At 51.2% G+C, this 18416-nt stretch overlaps 1 protein-coding gene across 1 annotated transcript; it reads left to right on the top strand.

The window, feature by feature from the left end:
• The first annotated feature begins 605 nt into the window (after nt 1–605).
• F9 (coagulation factor IX) lies at nt 606–17616 on the top strand. Its single transcript, XM_063347230.1, has 8 exons — nt 606–722; nt 3785–3948; nt 4282–4306; nt 6206–6319; nt 8018–8146; nt 11122–11369; nt 13434–13551; nt 16956–17616. Exons 1-8 carry the CDS (start codon nt 656–658, stop codon nt 17501–17503), a joined length of 1413 nt encoding a protein of 470 aa, XP_063203300.1. The 5' UTR covers nt 606–655; the 3' UTR covers nt 17504–17616.
• The last annotated feature ends 800 nt before the right edge of the window (nt 17617–18416 follow it).

Genomic DNA, 18416 nt, shown 5'->3' with positions numbered 1-18416 from the left:
GCTGCGGGTCCCCTCTTGTGGCCTCAAGTACAGGACCTAGGAAACTCCATGGTATTTCCAGGGTTTGCCCCTGCAGATATGGATGGCGAACCAGTAGTCTCACCTCGCTTCATCCAGGTTTTTAATTAGATAACCTGCGTGAAACCATGCTGGCTGGCACAGCCCTGCTCCAAGGGTACCTGGTCCCCCAGAGGAAGCATCATCTGTAGGGTGGTCCTTCAAGGGGATTGTGCTGCCTCTTTTGGACAAAATGTGGACTATGCTGAAGCCTTTGAAAATGCCACTGTGGACTTTTCTATGACCAACAACATCACCCAGATAGGAATAGGAAATCCAGTCCTTTAAAGAAGTTCACTGAAGCTGAGCTAATTTATTGTTGTCTCATGCTCAACTCCCCCCAAAAATGGCAGTAATATCCTAAAGGGCAGAAGATGAGCCCAAGGACTGGTATTTCCTATCAGGCTTCTTGTACATGGACATGTCCTCTTGTATAACACCCGTGCTGCCATTGCAAGCCTCGCCAATGGCACATCTGGGGACCTTAAATTAAAGGGTTACCCAGAATAAATAAACAAGCACTTGCACTTTGGAACTATTGACTGAACTCCACGACCTGAACAATTTGTCAGTGAGAGGTTTGGGCAGTGGGAAGAAGATGGCAAATATCCCCCTCGTACTCTCCGTCTGTCTTCTGGGAGCGTGTCTTGCTGCTGAAAGTACAGGTGGGTTCACTTAAAACCTAGCAAGTCCTTCACTTTTGGGCACGGGGGGGTTAGTGGCACAGGCGAAGGGACAGTTTGCCACTTGACGGTGGGACAGGTCGTGCAGTCTCGTAAGAGACGAGAGCTCAGAGGGGTTGCTGCGTTTTATAGCTCCTCTCTTTAAAGCTCTGGTTCTTTTCTTGGGAATGAAATAATAGTTTCTATGCTGATGTTACGCAGAATGTGTCACAGGGATTAATTTTAAGAATGGGATTTTTCTTAATTTTTTTGCGGCTTTTAAGCTTTCAGAGCTTGATTCAGCCATTTTAGAATGCACGCACCCACACAGAGAAGGGGGAAAAAAGGGGAGAGTGTTGCTGGCGGAGTAACATCCACACCTCTGCCTGTGCCGCCGCTTTGTCCTGGAGTACAAACAAGTACTCACAGCCATAAAACAGTCATTGGATTTGCCACTGCGAGAACTGTTTAAAGCCAAACCCAGCGTGAATTTAACAAAGACTGTAAGACGCAGCCAAAACTGTAGACAAGATAGAGCGGTTGATGGATGTAGGCAATCACACATAGTAATGCAGGCTGTTGCTTGATTTATCTGTAGCAGCAACAGTTCCAGCAGAGGCTGGTTCACATCCAGGGTGAGTACTTGTTTGGTGCAAGGCTGGCCTTTCTTCTTCCATTAAAACGTGGCGAGTAACAGGTTAAAAAAAAGGACCTTTTCCCAAAATGTTTGCTTAGCAATGAAAAGTGAGCAGAACCTCCTATTGGTACCACCACCCATCCAGGTGTACCTCCTAGAAAGTACGATATTCGGCTGGCAGGACACATCCACCCCCACGTCCCCTTGGCCCAGGGACCCATCTCTTCTCTCAGATACCGGTTCAGAAGTTGATAAGTCATGTGTAAATATATTCTTGGTGTGAGGATGGTTTCCAGCCAGGCTGAGTACCGCATCTGTGACACCATGGGGCCTGCAACCTTCAGTTCAAATCAGGTTTACCTTGTAAAGCAGCATGTGGGATCAGTAAGCAACTGAGAAAGCCTAGAGGGATCTGAGGGAGGCAAAGCTGCATTCATTAAAATGAGTTCTCACCATTAAATGGGTTAATTACGGCAGGTGCCTGGCACATCCCACCGGGAAGAGATGAAGGAGAAGGTCTAACGCAGCTGCCTCTCTTCACACGGGGTGATGTGCAGCCATGCTCACATCGGGACCCCAGACACTAAGCACATGGAGATCCCAATAGGGCTATAAAACCAAGGGAGGCCACTCCACCATTCTCACCTTAGCCTTTTCTGCCCGGCTTGGGGACAGGGTGGAGGCTGCAGCCCATGCCATGGGGAGAAGGTCTCCTCCAGCGAAGCTGTGACTCCATGCTCCAGGGAGCCTTGCTTGGGGGTGTACCTTCACATCCCACATGTAAACCACAACCCTGCAGCTGGGAGGGGACCGGCCACCCCCTCAGGGGCAGCAGTGCTTGAAACAAGCCTGGCTTCTTCAGAGGTCAGTGCTTTGCCCATCGATATCTGCTGCCAAACAACTAGATTAAGGTCAGGATCTGAATGCACTCCTTTTCGTTTTTAACCAAAACCACACTAGCATGAGGAAGGCAGAGGTGCAAACTTGCTCTACAATGATTAAAAGCATTGCAAAAACAATTAGTTCGGTCTCTTGCAGAGAGATCTTTCAGTCAAGGGGCTGATTACACCATCACTGGCATGGTGTAAATCAGAGCAACCTGTTTGGGGCTCATGAGAGTTCAACAGAACCAATCCTCTGTGGATTCAGAGAGGCTGGGATCTGCTCTGGATGAAGATCAGAAGTTAGCCATAAGAAGGAACCAGGGGCTGGTAGTTGCCCCTCACTCTCCTCTCTGCCCTCCCAGCTGAGCTCCTGCTCTCCATAGCCCTCAGAGAGGCCTGAACCCCTTCCAGCACAGAGCCCCCAGACAAAGGTCCGTGTCCAGGGTGGCCACCAGCAGCTCCAAGAAGAGCTGCTCTACCATGCCATCTAGTGACAAAAAGAGACATGGCTGCGAGCACTAAGAAAGGGTGGAGAGAGAGGAGAGGCAAAGCAGGAACAATCCTCTGGGTGAATAATGTCTTTTTTAGAGAGGTGGGATTAGAGAAGTGTGCTCAGCAGAGGTGGGGGTCTCCAAGAGGTGGGTGAGGAGCAAACCCTGCCAGGTAGCTGCCATGGGGAGGCTGCTGCTGTTGACCCAGCTGATGGGACATGTGACCCTGCTGGGAGGCCATTCATGGTAGCACCATGATGGCACTGCACGTCCTTGTGCCCTTCACCAGGCAGCCACCATGGGAAGGCTGGTGGCCACCGCGGACGTCCCACCTAGACTGGGGGTCCCTGCAGCACCAGCAGCACTCTGCTGGTGGTTTCTGTACCGGAGCTTGGTCAGAAGTTGAAGGGGGGATGGACGCACAACACCTTGTTGATGTGACCTGGCCCAGGGGGTGAGGAGGGCTCGTGTCACCCCTCCTGTCAGCACGAAACTGTGGTACCCAGACCCCTGGGCAAGGGCGAGGAGCAGGGGGAGAAGCAAATGGCTCATGGCTTCCAAGGGCCGCAGCTGCTTGCGGAGACAAATGGCTTTTCATGGCCAAAAAAGGCAGAGACAGTTAAAGCAGGACAATTTCTGTGTCCAAACAAGACTTCACCAAGCAGCAGCATGAAAAGGCCTATTATTTTCACCTCTCAAATAGCTTATTCTGAGCTGTGCCTCCATGATAGGAGATACTCACACCATCTGCTTTAGGGAATTTCAAGCATCAAACTTCAGCCTGTCACCATCAGTCATTTCTGTCTATTGTCTACCTTCACTCTTGGTTCTCCAAGATTTGATTCTCTGGATTGCACTTTTTAGACACCAAAGAAACCTCAAGTAGATGATAATGCTCCTGAAACATCCCTGGCCATGGGGCAATGGGGCGGGGGGGTTGAATGCATGAAAAGGGCTTGATTTCTGGGAGAACAGAGCCCCGACAACCCATCCCGGCTGCATCACCCGACGGCACGTGCTCCTCTCTAGCCCCTGTTCCTTTTCGAATTGCAGTCTTCATCGAGAACAAAGAGGCGAGCTCGGTTCTGCAGCGGCAAAGGCGAGCCAATTCAAACAGACTGGAAGAGGTTATTCCTGGGAACCTCGAGAGAGAATGCATAGAAGAAAAATGCAGCTTTGAAGAAGCCCGAGAGGTGTTTGAAAACACAGAGAAAACGGTGAGTATCGCTGCTGCAAAATGGCAACATCTCGTTCCCCCCCAGCCCATGCCTCTACGAGCCTTTTGGGTGAACAGCAAGGGGGGAACCTGCAGGGGCCAAGTGCGGCATCTATTGTGTTTTGTTCTCATTTGTGATCCATCAGTCGGGCTGGGGAACTGCTTTAAAGGTTTGTTGGTCACCAGTGGGATTACGGAGGTGGTTGTTTTCCTACAAGTCTTTTGCTTTATCTTTGGAGTCATCCCTTTACTACTTCAGTCAGGCAGTGCCTAGGAATTAGAAATCAAAGGAAACCTCTTTTTGTTTGTTTGTTTGTTTTTTTTTCCCTTGCAGATGGAGTTTTGGAAAACATACATTGGTAAGAGCTGCTTTCTTCATGTCCAAATACATAATAGTCATCTCTCAGTGCAGAAGCAGCAGATGTTTATTGAAAAAAAGTATATTCCAGCATTCAGAACCCGTATTATGACAGAGCTAGGCAGAGTCACGCACCTTAAATCCTGCAGCCTCCCAGCCTGGGCCTGCCCCTTTTGTATAAAAATTGAAGAAAAAAAAAAAAGTACATAATTACTAAACATTTTCTTTGTTCGGGTTTTTTTGAACAAGCTTCAAAAACCTCACTGAACAAAACCAGTTCACACAGACCACTGGATCTGTTGAGCCCAGGTCATACTCTGGGCTTCTAGTTTCAGCCGTGGTTACAGAGTAAAACACGACAGCAAGAATTAACACCCCTTCAGCACAAGGCAAATGCTCTGTTCTCAAGCAGAGATCTCCAGATAAGGCACAGCCTCGTGCAAGCCCAGTGTGAATCCCTAGAAATGCCATATTAAAGTGGAGCCTCAACGTGATCACAGCAAACAGCTGTTTGCAATTCACACCAGTGGTCCCAAACCCTTGCTGCTCCACCAGTTTCTTTCCACCATGTATTTTTCCCCCCCCCTTCAGCCTCCGTCCCCGACAACTCCTCAGTCCCTTACCAAAAAGATTTCAGTGCCCACTAAAGCATCTGAAAGTAATTTTAAGGACGTTTCAATAAATGAACCGCTTTGTAGGTTGGCGAAGGGCCCAGAACATCTCACTAAAAAGCCTTAAATAATTCAGATTATTCTGTCCAGACTATAAAATAAAGAAGTTACATTTGCATGGAAGGACTGTCCTCTGAAAAACCAACTGCTGAAACCCAACGCTGCATTTGCTTCCCTGCCACCGTAACCAATTAGCTCTTCAAAACTAATGAATGCCATATATTCCCCTGTGATCCGAAGTGCCTGGTTTACCGCTCAGTTTACAAGCTGCTGTTCCCAACACGTGCAGCCCACAGGAGCTCACCCTTCGCACTGCACCCGAGTGGTACCAAGCCCCGATTGCCCTCGCCAGGCAGCAGCAACAGCCGCGATCCACACCTTCCACGCAAACCCTGACGCCATGCCTTAAACGAGACAGAACCATTTTGTCCTGCTTGCAGTCCGCCTTTTGCATTCCAGCCCCTTCCCGAAAGCACCATTAACAGCCACGCTTTCTGGTAGGACACAAACGCATCAAGACATTCCCCTTCCTCCTTGCCTTTAAAGGCACAACCATTGCAAAGCGCGCTTCCTTGTCGTTTAACGTCACTGACTTTCTCTTCCAAAGTGTTACATCACCAATTTTGCAATACTGGGTGTTTTTATTAAAGCCTCAGCTTCTCAGCTGTAGGCAACTGTGAAAATAAAAGCCCCGACATACGAAGAAAAATACAAATCGGTTAACAGTAGTACAAGACTTAGAGCAATTGACCGAGGCTCTCAATCCTAACACACAAAGAGGTCTCCAAACCCAAGTGGACAGGCCCAAACCTTCAGAGAACAAAGACGGTAGTGTTAAACAAATTCAGATTAGGAAATTCTAACCACTCTTGAGGAAGCAAACCTTCTAACCTTGCCTAACTTAGCCAAGGCATGAGGTTCTGTTGACATGGGGCATGAAGAGGACTGAAGAGGTGTTCTGTTGAAAGGAGCGGAATTAACCCACGCGGGATGGGGTGCATCATTAGGACCCTGGGTAAAGCCCTGCTGCTGGTGTTACCCAGCGCTGACATTGTCTGCTGTGCACTTGGGTGCCAGGATGTGACTTATTTTCCACTACAAAGATGGGAGGCGTGCGGTCTCCTGCTCGTCTTTAACAGGAGGCTTGCACAGAGCAAGGCTCCAGCACTTGGTCGGCACCAGCTGTGGTGGGCACTTAGGTTTGTTAATTTTCCTGTCTTCTCTCCAAGATGGAGATCAGTGCGACCCCAATCCATGCAAAAATGGAGCCATTTGCAAAGACGCAGTAAGTTCCTATGTGTGCTGGTGCCCACCTGGGTACGAAGGCAGAAACTGTGAAATAGGTACGTACTGGGGGCTCGTCCTGTGGTTGTTCTGGCCTACTTGAACTCCCATCGGATCAAAGTGGGCGTAGAGCTTCGTCCTGCTAGGGGGCTGCTTCAGACATGTTTCGCCTTGCTGTAATTTGCACAAATGTGCAAATTCAGCCTGTTGGCAATGGGATTACCGGGGGACGTGCTTGGGGATGGAGGAGCGGATGTCCCTGTCCTCTCCTGCCCTTGGTGGAGCCCCAGCTCCACCTCTGCTGGGCACCGAGGTGCCTGCTCTTACGCAGGGTTCAGCAGAGACTCAGGCTCAAGGTCTCTTGTTCATGTTGCGGCTGCCAGCGCAAATGTTGACACAGAGACCTTCCTTTATCTCCCCAGCACGAGCCTTTCCAGGGCTGCCCGTCAATCAGGGGCGACGTGCTCTACCCGGTGAAAGCAAGAGTTTTCCACCGACCCCGATGGGCCCCCCCCATGCTCTCACTCCTCCTCCCCGCTTCCCACGCCAGGCTGGGCGGCAGGGGCTGAGCAGGGCAGGATTATCACAACCTCCTCTCGATGGCACTCCGCTAAATTCATAATTATAATTATCACCAGCAACCTTGATTCTGAAGGCAAACGAAAGGCAAATATTTTCCTGATGGGTTGAGGAGCTTGTGAAAACCAAACAGCTGATAATTTAAGCAAGAGGGATATTCAGCTCTTATATTTATAATATAATCAGGGGCTGTGCGACTCGCATAATGTGCTAGACTCGCTGCACTAATAAAAGATTCTCTTTCTAGTTGAGCTTCTGCTCTGGCAAGAGAGGAGTGTACGTTAAAAAGAGCATTTCAAAGCTGCATCAAATTTAAATAGTCTCATTGCAGATTTTTCGTGGAAGTGAGGCAGGAACAAAAATAGAGCTAGAAGTGAGGCGTGAAAAGGAGCTCTGTAAAAATAGTAAATGATGGCATTAAAATGGCTACAGGAAGGGGGGTGTCCTTGAGAAAGTAGGAGTGGAGTTAATCTGCTGTGAAGTTATTTGAAAACTCACTGAGAATTAAAAGGGTGTCCGTGGATTAGTGGTTTCCCACCTCCAAGAGACGGTGTTCCCACCACAGAGGAGCGCGAGAAGACACACAAAAGTCACGGGAATTTCCGTGCCTCAGGTTAGGACACGTTTCATCAAACATCCTGCTGAAATGGGTCTTCCACGTCAGGCTGCGATGATCTATTGATATGTCAGAAAAAACATATGGCTTTAAATTCGGAGCCCAGCAATGATCCCAGGACGAAGCCCTACTTGGGCTCAGGGTTTGCTCCACCAGCATCCGCAGCAGGGCTGGATTGCCCTAAGCACGAAGGGGGAGGAAAGCAGCACGACAGTGGGGAAATCACATGGCTTGTAACCAAATATTTGCAGGAGTCCTTTACGGTCAGGCTGCCAGATTTCAGACAGCACGCAGCTGTTGGAGGCAGGAGGAGGCTGTGCCAGGACCTCTCATAGGGCCATTCTTCAACCTGCCTTCTCAAACAGGTGCCCGCTGCTCCTTCATTGCGAGCAGGGATGTGATTTGGAAGGAGGACACTCTCCTTGCAAACAAGCACCCGTTTTCCATAGTCTGGAACAACCAGACTGGGTTATAGGCTGAGTCTGAAGGTCCAAGTCCCCACACATCTCTAACCTGTTGTATTTCAAAAGGGCTTTCACAGTTTCATTTTCATTTCTTTCAGACTTCACTTGCGCAATCAAAAATGGAGGCTGCAAGCACTTTTGCAGGCATGACCCACCGCAGAAAGTTGTGTGTTCCTGCGCTGCTGGCTACAGGCTTCATGAAGACGGAAAGTCCTGTGAACCTACAGGTTAGCTTTTAAAGTGTTTTTAAGAGATTTGGGTGACAGTTTCCAAGGTCTTGTCCTGAATTTAGGTACACGAATCTCATAGAAATGCAATATCCTGATAGAGACCAGCCTTGTCTTCCTGCTTAGCAAAAGATCCTGACCCCTCACTTTCCCAATGGGGTCAGGTTTGAAGGACACAATTTAAACCTCCTTTTTTTAGCCTAGGTGCGTGGAGAAGGAGGGTAGTTGTCTGGAAATTTTTCACAAGGTAAATGCTCGTTTCAGATGGCCGCTCACACAGGTACCTCTCCCACTTGCAGCCATCTTATATTTCTAGATATGGATCAGTAGTTTTCTGGAGGCAGAAGTGTGACGTTCAGCTACACCAGCATACGCACTGGTGTCCAGCCAGCCAGAGCTCGCTCCCCTGTTCTTCCAAGAGGAGCTACTATTTAGTTACTGATGCTAAATTAAGGGTGCTCCGGGCTTTTTCAGAACAAAAGACAATCTTTCTTACTGCAAATCCTCCTGATGGTCCTTTTCATGGCTTGCCATCACACAGTGTCTTATCATTACCTGAGTTGGGTGGAAACAAGCAAAGCTTTGTGGTGGTGCTGTCCTCCCAGCAGTGTGTGCCTGCACGCAAAGACCCTTGACAGAAACTAGACTCTGTGGTATTGAGCGGGGTGGAGGGGAAATGCATCGCTTGAGGTTGCAACTTCAGAAAGGGCTAAAGCATAGGTGGTTGTTGTTATATTCCCCAAGTTTACCCTGCTCCTAGGCTGTTAGGCTATCTCGAACCACACCGACACGAGCAATCCCAACCCACCGCAACACAGCAAGTTAATTGGGCATGAACATCTCTCTCAGAAGCACGTCTGGTAGAGGAAAGAGGAGACCGAGTAGAGAAATATTTTGTCACCTAAAGTCAATTTAACATTTGATGCTGTCGTATTTCTGACACCCGAGAGTACCAGATTTGCACACCTAAGCTAGCGTGCAGGCACCTGCACGGGTGAGTTGGTTTCTGAAGGTCTGATAGCTGCAGCCAGGAACACTTTCAGCTCCTAAAAGCGCTGACTTTCAGCAATCAGCGTAGGAAGTATCTTATGCTGGGAGTCCTTCCGTTAATGGAGAACATTAAGAGCTCAGGCCTGTGTTGCCCAACACACTGTATCACTTTCACCGGACCAGAAAGTTTGACTGTTAGCGATAAGATCATCTTTCAGGTTGGGTAATTGCCCTTCCTGCAAAAGCTTAGCTTTTGTTGGCTCTGAAACCTTCATTTCCTAGCCTAACCTCACGGGTGGCACTTTCCATCACTCAGCACTTATTTGAGCCCTATTCCTAAAGCGGACAGTTTAAAAAAAAAACAATGAAGTCTCCGTAGGCCACACTTACATCTGATTTCACACTAATGTCTGTTTGCACAGTGCTGTCGAAAGCTTTTCAGATGAAAGACAATGCCTGATGCTATTTACTATTTTGACTGCCACTATCAGCAGGAATTTGGCACACACTGCGTAGGAGAGAAATGGGAAGAGCTCGTCTGAAGCGAGCCTACAGTTGAGATCTTCATTAACAGAGAAAATCTACAACTCGAAACAGAGTTTATTAATGTTTTCCTCACCTTGGTGCCAAGCAGGATTAGCTGTACAATTGGCAGATACTATTTCCTGCCCTCTCCCAGCTGGACTTTTATTGTACTGGAGCTACTTGCTGTAGGAATGTCAGCCAAGCGCCCGGCTGCCTCCCGGGTATGTCCCTCAGCATCCCACAAAATACAGGCACAGCTGCACCCTCCCGTTGGGAACACGCTCCCTCACAACCCTTCCTCTTTTTCAAAGCTGTTCAGTACTGGGCCCAGCCCTGCTCAATATGTTCATCAATGACCTGGATGAAGGGACAGAGTGCACCCTCAGCACGTTTGCCGATGACACAAAGCTGGGAGGGGTGGCTGACACACCAGAAGGCTGCGCCCCCATCCAGAGAGACCTGGACAGGCTGGAGATTTGGGCAGAGAGAAACCTTATGAAATTCAACAAGGGCAAGTGTAGGGTGCTGCACCTGGGGAGGAATAACCCCCTGCACCAGGACAGGTTGGGGGTGACCTGCTGGAGAGCAGCTCGGTGGAAAGAGACCTGGGAGTCCTGGGGGACAACAGGATGACCATGAGCCAGCAATGTGCCCTTGTGGCCAAGAAGGCCAATGGCATCCGGGGGGGGCATCAAGAAGAGTGTGGCCAGCAGGTGGAGGGAGGTCATCCTCCCCCTCTGCTCTGCCCTGGGGAGACAGCACCTGGAGTGCTGTGTCCAGTGCTGGGCTCCCCGGTTCCAGAAGGACAGAGAACTGCTGGAGAGGGGACAGCAAAGGGCTACCAAGATGCTGAGGGGACTGGAACACCTCTCTCATGGAGAAAGGCTGCAGGATTTTGGTCTGCTCAGTCTGGAAAAAAGACGGCTGAGGGGGGATCTTATCAACACTTATAAATACTGAAAGGGTGGGTGTCAGGAGGATGGGGCCAGGCTCTTTTCAGTGGTGCCTGGTGACAGGACAAGGGGCAACGGGCACAAACTTGACCATGGGAAGCTCCACCTAAACATGAGGAGGAACTTCTTTCCTGTGAGGGTGGCAGAGCCCTGGCACAGGCTGCCCAGAGAGGTGGTGGAGTCTCCATCTCTGGAGACATTCCAAACCCACCTGGAGGCGTTCCTGTGCCACCTGCTGTGGGTGACCCTGCTCTGGCAGGGGGTTGGACTGGATCATCTCCAGAGGTCCCTTCCAACCCCTGCCAGTCTGTGATCCAGGTGTCATTTCTAAAGCCCAGAAACAATTTATGCTTTTACTGCTCTTACATATCACCTGCACCGGGACTCCACGTCTCCCACATTGGTCCCAAAACAGAGTGTGAGATGAGGCAGGACCTGCCTCCTCAGATCACTGTAACCCTCAGCGTGATGCCCAGCCAGTTGTAACCGTGACTCTTTCTCTCCCAGTGCCATATCCTTGTGGGAGGATCACGGCTCCTGAAGCAAAGAGCAAGCTCACCCGCTCCATAAACACCTTTGAGCACTGGAACATCACCGCCATTGACCACGATGATGATCATGACGAGGAGCTTGACAACATCACAGAAACCAGCACCACCGCCACCGCTGCCACCACAAAAATCACACCGATAATTAAGACGGGCACCCGGGTTGTGGGCGGATCAGACAGCATGAGAGGAGAGGTGCCTTGGCAGGTACTGGCTATTTCTGCAGCTCTCCTATTCATTTCCTTCTGAATGCAGCATCATCTTCCTTCTACACACCCAAAGCCCGTCTCTGAGGTTAGTTTAGCGATAGATCTCAAGTCTAACAGGGGCACAACTTCTTTCTATACACGGTTTTATGCCCCAAGAACAAAACTTGCCCTGGCAAAAGTCTGCAAGTCGGAGTTACAGCAGCTTTACCTGGCGGGGCACAAAGGAGCCGCATTTGAGCTATAGCAAGAGATTCCCCGGTAGTCCATGAATTTACCAAGATTAAGCCAAATGCCGAGGGAGGGTAGCTTTGCAAGGCACAGCTTTGCAAGGAACAATGCAGCTCATTTTGGGGCTCCATCAGTTTCAATAGATCCATGATAATTTATGCCAACACAGGATCTGTCCTTGTGTGACATCTACCAAATCCAACTTGTGACACCCAAGTCATCTCTATTTCACCAAAAGTGACATCTCAGGCAAGGGAGGGGGCTGCAAAGAAACCCCCTCCAACCCACCCCTCTGCAAATACTTCTAAATTGTTGGCAAAATGAAAGGTAGCTCCTGGCTTGGATCTTTTTTAAAGTCATCTACTGCCCCTAAATTCTACTCTGGCTTCAGCAAATGCAGAAACCTCAGTGGCTGAGAATGCAAAATAATAATTTCAGATGAGGTTTTAGCAATGGCAAATCTCTTTCTGTTGCAAGCTCTAGCACAGACCCACACTGGCCACGTCCATGAAAAGGTGCCCGCACAGGGACGTAAATGCCCGTTCACGCAGATGAGCCCATCCCGCTATGTCTGCTGAGGGAGCAAAGCAGTGAGCAGGGTGCCTGTAGGAAGGTCAGGAGCAAGAACCTGCCCTCCATTTCAGAGCTAAAAAAGCCAGTAAAGTGTTGGGGACATACACGGCCACCAGAAGCAGCAGCCGGAGGTTGGTTGGGATGTCATATTTTGTGTCGAAAAGGCAGAGGCCGTACCGCTGCCCTAGCCACAGAGAGCTTTCTGTGCAACAGCCCTTTGTGGGACAAACCACAGGTGATGCTGGCACCACTCAGTAAGTCAAGAGGAGAACCAGAAAGTTAAACACGAGAAGTCAGTACCCATAAAGCATGCAAAATCACATGCTACAAGCCCACCAAGCCTGGCTAGTTGCCTCTGTTCGTGGAGACCTTTACCTCACCAGGCACCCACTGAAAAAAAAGTCTCAGTTGCTCTTTTGCCAGCTGGCAAGTGAAGATACTCGGCCTGCTGGGCTGCAGCAGCAGCCAGGAGGGATGCGACATTCCCCCTGGTGCTTGGGGGTGGTTGTGGGGCTCAGATCCCAGCCAAGAGCTTTATAAACCATGTCCCTGTTTCCTCTCTGGCTGCTCCACGAGCACTCTGGGCCACCAGCAGCCTGCGCTGCCCTCCCGTGGCCAGCAGCTCGTTGCCATGGGCAAGCTCCATCCTCTTCCTTATGGATATGGAGCTCCTTGAAGTGCAGCCGGCTCTGCCTAACGAGGCATCAAATGAGTAAAGACGTGGAAAACTCGAGGCAGATGGACAGTGATGAGCCACCTCACATGAATTATAAAGAAATCCTTCTTTTAAAGCTCATCAATTTAATTAGAAGTTTTAGCATAAGGGATGTCCTGGCTTGTGCCCCGTACTGAGGCAGTTCGATGCCCAAATGGAATGGGTGGTTAAGATTTTTGTCCCTAGTTAACCAGTTAAGATCGAGTCACTGGCAAAAGACTTTTAAGAGGTACGTGTGGACGCACTTGTATTTCGGCTGCCCTCAGTTTTATGCTGAGGTTTGTGTTCGGGGCTGTCGGCTCTCCCAGCCCGGCCGCAGAGGGAGGAGAAGCGCAATGGGGCACTAACACGTGTGTGGGGCGGTGCTGGCCACCCCCTGCACAGAGCAGGGGACCGAGGGGCAGGGACTCCCCGAGGAGCAGCGTCTTTGCGTCTGTACAACCTGAACACAGCCTGCCCTACAGCCAAACAAAACCCCTGCGTCCCACTCCTCTTCTCCACCGATTTACACAAACCCGGGGATGTCCCTGCCTTCTGCTCCCGCAGATCCACCTGGTGAACAGCCACGGCGTGGGCTTCTGTGGCGCGTCCATCATCAACGAGAAGTGGTTGGTGACGGCGGCACACTGCCTGCAGCCAGGTGACAACGTCACGGCAGTGGCAGGTGAGCACTTCGGGTGGCATCGGGCCAGCACAGGCAAGGGACGTGGGGCAGGGCTAGCACTGGCCAGGCACCAGGCATTGCACAGAGCCCCGGGACCCACACCATCATTATGGGCGGCAACGTGGGACAAATTGCTTTGGGGCACCAAGGCCCCAGTTGCAGATTGCAGCATTTCAGCAGCCTGGTCTCTGCAGGTGCCACCACCTCTGGTGGGAGCGGTGAGCTGGGTCTGGCCTTGGTCTCAAAGCCGCAGAGCTGCTGGACCATCTTGCAAACACAACTCAACCTGACCACAGGCAAGCTCACCTGAGAGCCCCAGGCTGCTTGACAGCCCGGTGGACTTCAGCTGAGATGCTGCTTCAACAAATCATAGAATGGTTTAGGTTGGAAGGGACCACCCAGTGCCACCCCCTGCCCTGGGCAGGGACACCTCCCACCACACCAGGTTGCTCCAAGCCCCGTCCAGCCTGGCCTTGGACACCTCCAGGGATGGGGCAGCCACAGCTTCTCTGGGCAACCTGGGCCAGGGGCTCACCACCCTCACAGCAAAGAATTTCTTCCTCAGATCTCATCTAAATCTCCCCTCTTCCAGTTTGAAGCCATTACCCCTCATCCTATCACTACATGCCCTTGTAAACAGTCCCTCTCCAGCTTCACAAGCTGGTGTGATGGATTTTTATCTCTGCTGGCCACATAGGACCTGACTAGGAATTTCTGCTCTTCTTGGGGGTCACAAGAAGTTTTCACACAACTCTCAGAGCACGGATTTGTGTGGCTGGTCCAAGAGGGGTGCCAGTAACCTGACTAGCTCCTTGCAAGGAGAAGATGACTACTTTTGCTTCTAACCTCTTTAGAAGCAAATAGAATTAATGCATTGAAGTAGAGAAACGGGGATGGCACGTGGGGAAGCATGCTTTTACAGCAGGGGCTCTGGGAAGTTAGGCAGGGGCAGCGTGGCCAGACTGCACAGCAAGTGAGGCTCTACTTTACAAAACAAAGGTGTATCTGCTTGAAAAATGGTGTTTCCCCCCCGACTCTTGGTACCCAGCGGTTGCAGCCTGATGATAACTCAGCACGGGGCCTTGGCAAGCATCACGGTGCCACATGTCACAGCTGTGGCAGAATCAGCTTCCCCAAATTATTTCTTTCTCCCCTGTATGAATACCTAGTGTAGAAAGGTTATGCTGATGGGTACAAGAGGGAAACACTGATGCGATTAATAATTGCTACAACCAGCACTGAGAGGAGTCTTGCAAGAGTCATACTTTCAGTTTAAACACTATGAAGTGTGACAAAAATGACACTCTACCCGAGCCTTGAAGCACTGAGTTTCTACCTACAGAAGAAATAAGCTCACATCAAGACGGCTCCAGCTGCACCTTCATCTTCCACGTTAACGCGGCCAAGCTCCAGGCTGGACCCTGAAGACCGAGTGCCGTGGGGCTGGACACCCCCCGATGAGGCTCACGGCTTGCACACAGCATTTTTTTTTGCCATCTACTTTTCAGGCAGTTTTGCCACAAAGCCCAGCCTTGCACCCACTAGTGTGAGAAAGCACAAGATACCCTGGGCAAAAACAGTCTCCCCCCAGAAAAACACATTTCCACCTGAACAGAGGTTTGGCATCTGCTGCATCTGCATGCAAACCGCCTCTCCCCTGCACGTCACGTCCCTGCTCTGTTTAGGAGATGTTATCCCTCCCCTCACACTACCTTCACACCGCTCTGCGGCACCGCGGGGCTTCCAGGGCAGGACTGTGGCCCGGCAGCAAGTCAAGAAAGCAAAACAGGATTTTGTAGGGCTTTCAGGGACTACTGGATTCACACCTGCACCGCATACACTGCACGGGCAACATCCCATTCCTTCACGTCCATTCATGCTAAGTGTTCAGCTTTGTCTATAGCATCCTGGGAGGCCCAAAAATCAATAGCAGGGGGGTGACAAAGCACTCCCCTCCCCTATCTTTTGCCTCTCCACTTTCCTCCCTGCAGCATATTTCCAGGTCCCCAGCAACAGTAAGCAGCTGTAGCAGAAGAAAAACCTCCTAAAATTCTCCCCCACATCTGTCTTGCCTTGACACTGTAGCTAAGGATGCTAAGTGTCTATAGCATCCTGGGAGGCCCAAAAATCAACAGCAGGGGGTGGAAGCAGCACTCCCCTCCCCTATCCTTTACCTCTCCGCTTTTCTCCCTAAAGCATATATCCAGGTCCCCAGCAATAGCAAGCAGCTGTAGAATAAGAAAAACCTCCTAAAAGTCTCCCCCACATCTGTCTTGCCTCGACACTGTAGAAACACAGCCTGCGAGGAGGCTGACATTCACACTCTGCTGCAAACAAACAAACAAACAAAACCAACCAGCCCCTTGCAGAGCACGGCGGCAGCACCAGCCACCAAAGCCGCCTTCGTCAGGCACCGGCATTAATGCGACCGCAGAAAGCTGCCTCACCTCTCTCGCCGGGCTCCGCGCCGCTCCGCGCAGGCAGACACAGCAGACACAGGACGCTGCCAGGGCCAGGAGCGCTGCAGATATTGTTTAGAGGAGACGGTGTGTTCTGGAGATCACAGCAAAGCACGGAGCAGTACGGCAGCAGGGGTTAAACGCCCCCTGAGACTCTTGGGCTGCGAAGAAAAGTCATCCTGCTCGAGAGCCTGCAGCACAGGCAGGAGAGGGGATTCGGCTGCAGACAGACCCAAACGCTGCCCACTTGCCGGCCTGAGACCACAGAACATTTTCCCTTCCCTCTACCTGTTACACAAGCTGGGAGGGGAGGAAACAGGCTGCTGGCAACTCAATCACAGGAGCCTGGAGCCGCCAGCATCACCCTGTAATTGCAACCAGCTGAGCCTCGTCAGGGCAGCAGGGACCTGGGGCACCTGTGAGCATCGGGGGCAGGGGGTGGGTAGTCCATAGCCCTCTGTGGCTGTGGGGTTTTGGAAAAGGCAAGGTCAGGTTTCTTTTCACTAGTTTATTTTGAACAATGATTTTTATTTCTAGGGGCTTTCCCCACTTTGATGCTTAGGCAACATCCTCTTACATCTCTTTGAGGGTGCTAAATCCTGAGAACAGCCACAATGCGACTAACCTTGGCAAAACCATCTGGACCTTTGGCACTTGGTCAGCCGGCACATGCTTGGTGTCACATCGGGGGGTCCAGGTCCTGCTGGCTGTGGGGACCGAGGACATGCTGCCACGGGGGAACCTCCAACGCCCTTCGACAAGGAGCAAGCAGCCTTGGTGGCACCAGGCCTGGAGCTTCCCAAGGGCTGGGGTGTGCAGTGATCATCCCTTTGCAACCACACGGCTGGGGTGATACCACATCAGGGTGGTGTCACATTGGGGTGGCATCTTCAGGGCATGGTCACTGGCCCAGCCATGGAGCCCAAGCCACATTTGTCTCCGCAGGTGAATACAACACCAACGAGGAAGACAACACGGAGCAATGGCGCAAGGTGGTGAAAATCCTTCCCCACCCCACATACGATGCTACGATCAACAAGCACCACAATGACATCGCCCTCCTGGAGCTGGACCAGCCACTCAGCTTCAACAGCTACGTCACCCCCATCTGCATCGGGAACCGGGACTTCACCAATGCCCTGCTGAAGCTCGGGATGGGGACGGTGAGCGGCTGGGGCAGCACGCTCTTCCGCGGCCGGCCGGCCACCACCCTCCAGATCCTCAAGGTGCCCTTCGTGGACCGGCCGACCTGCCTGAAGAGCACCTCCACCACCATCCTGCAGAACATGTTCTGCGCAGGCTTCTCAGCCGGGGGCAGTGACACCTGCGGGGGGGACAGCGGAGGTCCCTACACCACTGAGATTGAGGGCACCTGGTTCCTCACGGGGATCACCAGCTGGGGCGAGGAATGTGCCAAGCCAGGTAAATATGGCATCTACACCAGGGTCTCCAAGTACCTGAAGTGGATAAAGGACACCACGAGGCTTACCTAACCAGTGGGAGGTTACGCCATGCTGGGGATGGACTGGTTCGTGGAAGAGAGACCATAGCAATCTCTGCGTGTTTTTCAGAAATCGTTGTGTTTTAATAAAAATTTCTAAATGAACTAATTTCTGCTCTTGGAAGGCAAAAGTTGAGAGAACGCAGTGGAAATGTGGTAATAAGGAAATAAAAAGCCCTTTTAATTACCCATGACTGCATTCCTGAGCGTACTGGCACTGCTGAGATGGTGTAAATCCCCCAAATCCTGGCTGGTGTGGATGAGCTGGGGCATGGCTCACACCTGCCCTGGGCCAGTGTGCCACCGGCATCACGCACGGCTGCGGCACGGCAGGCAAGGGGAGCCCAGCAGGGACTGGGGGCCTGGGACACCCGCATCCAGCATCGTCACTGTAGCAGGAGCACAGGCGGGAGGCGAACACGTGAGGCATCACACATTTCCACATGAGTCAAGCTGAGATGGATCACGAGCAGCAGAAAACACTCCTCCTGCTTTAATACTGCATAAAAACTGTGTAAACCACCTAAAATCTGTATAAAACTCATCTAAAGGCAGTGGCAGGCGTTATGCTAATGATTTATGTGGAGTCTTGCTAGGATTATAAAGAGAACTGCTTAGAACTCATTACCTCTCCTGGTCTCTGTATTAATGGTGTTAAATTAGAGACCGCGGCCACGGGTGCTGCCGGTGGTGATGGAGACAGAGTATTGCCCTCCCCAGCCGAGCCTGGGGAAGTCCCCCAGCGGGACGCCCCTGCCCAGGATGGGTGCTGGCACCCAGGCACAGGGAAGGGGAGGTGGCAGCAAATCAATCACCGGTTTGAAAGCACTGAAACAACAAACCAACCTCTTAGAAACCATATGTACATACATATTTACAGTTGTGCAGATAGGCTCAGTCCCTAA

Source organism: Chroicocephalus ridibundus, chromosome 9, assembly GCF_963924245.1.
Source record: "Chroicocephalus ridibundus chromosome 9, bChrRid1.1, whole genome shotgun sequence".
NCBI lineage: Eukaryota > Metazoa > Chordata > Aves > Charadriiformes > Laridae > Chroicocephalus > Chroicocephalus ridibundus.
The sequence above is the reverse complement of the archived record's forward strand: the minus strand, read 5'-3'. Positions and strand labels throughout refer to the sequence as shown.

Coding starts and splice junctions, on each gene's coding strand:
- F9 (XM_063347230.1), top strand. CDS start 656: ATGGCAAATATCCCCCTCGTACTCTCCGTCTGTCTTCTGGGAGCGTGT. Junction 6,320..8,017: donor AGGCAGAAACTGTGAAATAG/GTACGTACTGGG, acceptor CATTTCTTTCAG/ACTTCACTTGCGCAATCAAA. Junction 11,370..13,433: donor GAGGAGAGGTGCCTTGGCAG/GTACTGGCTATT, acceptor CTGCTCCCGCAG/ATCCACCTGGTGAACAGCCA.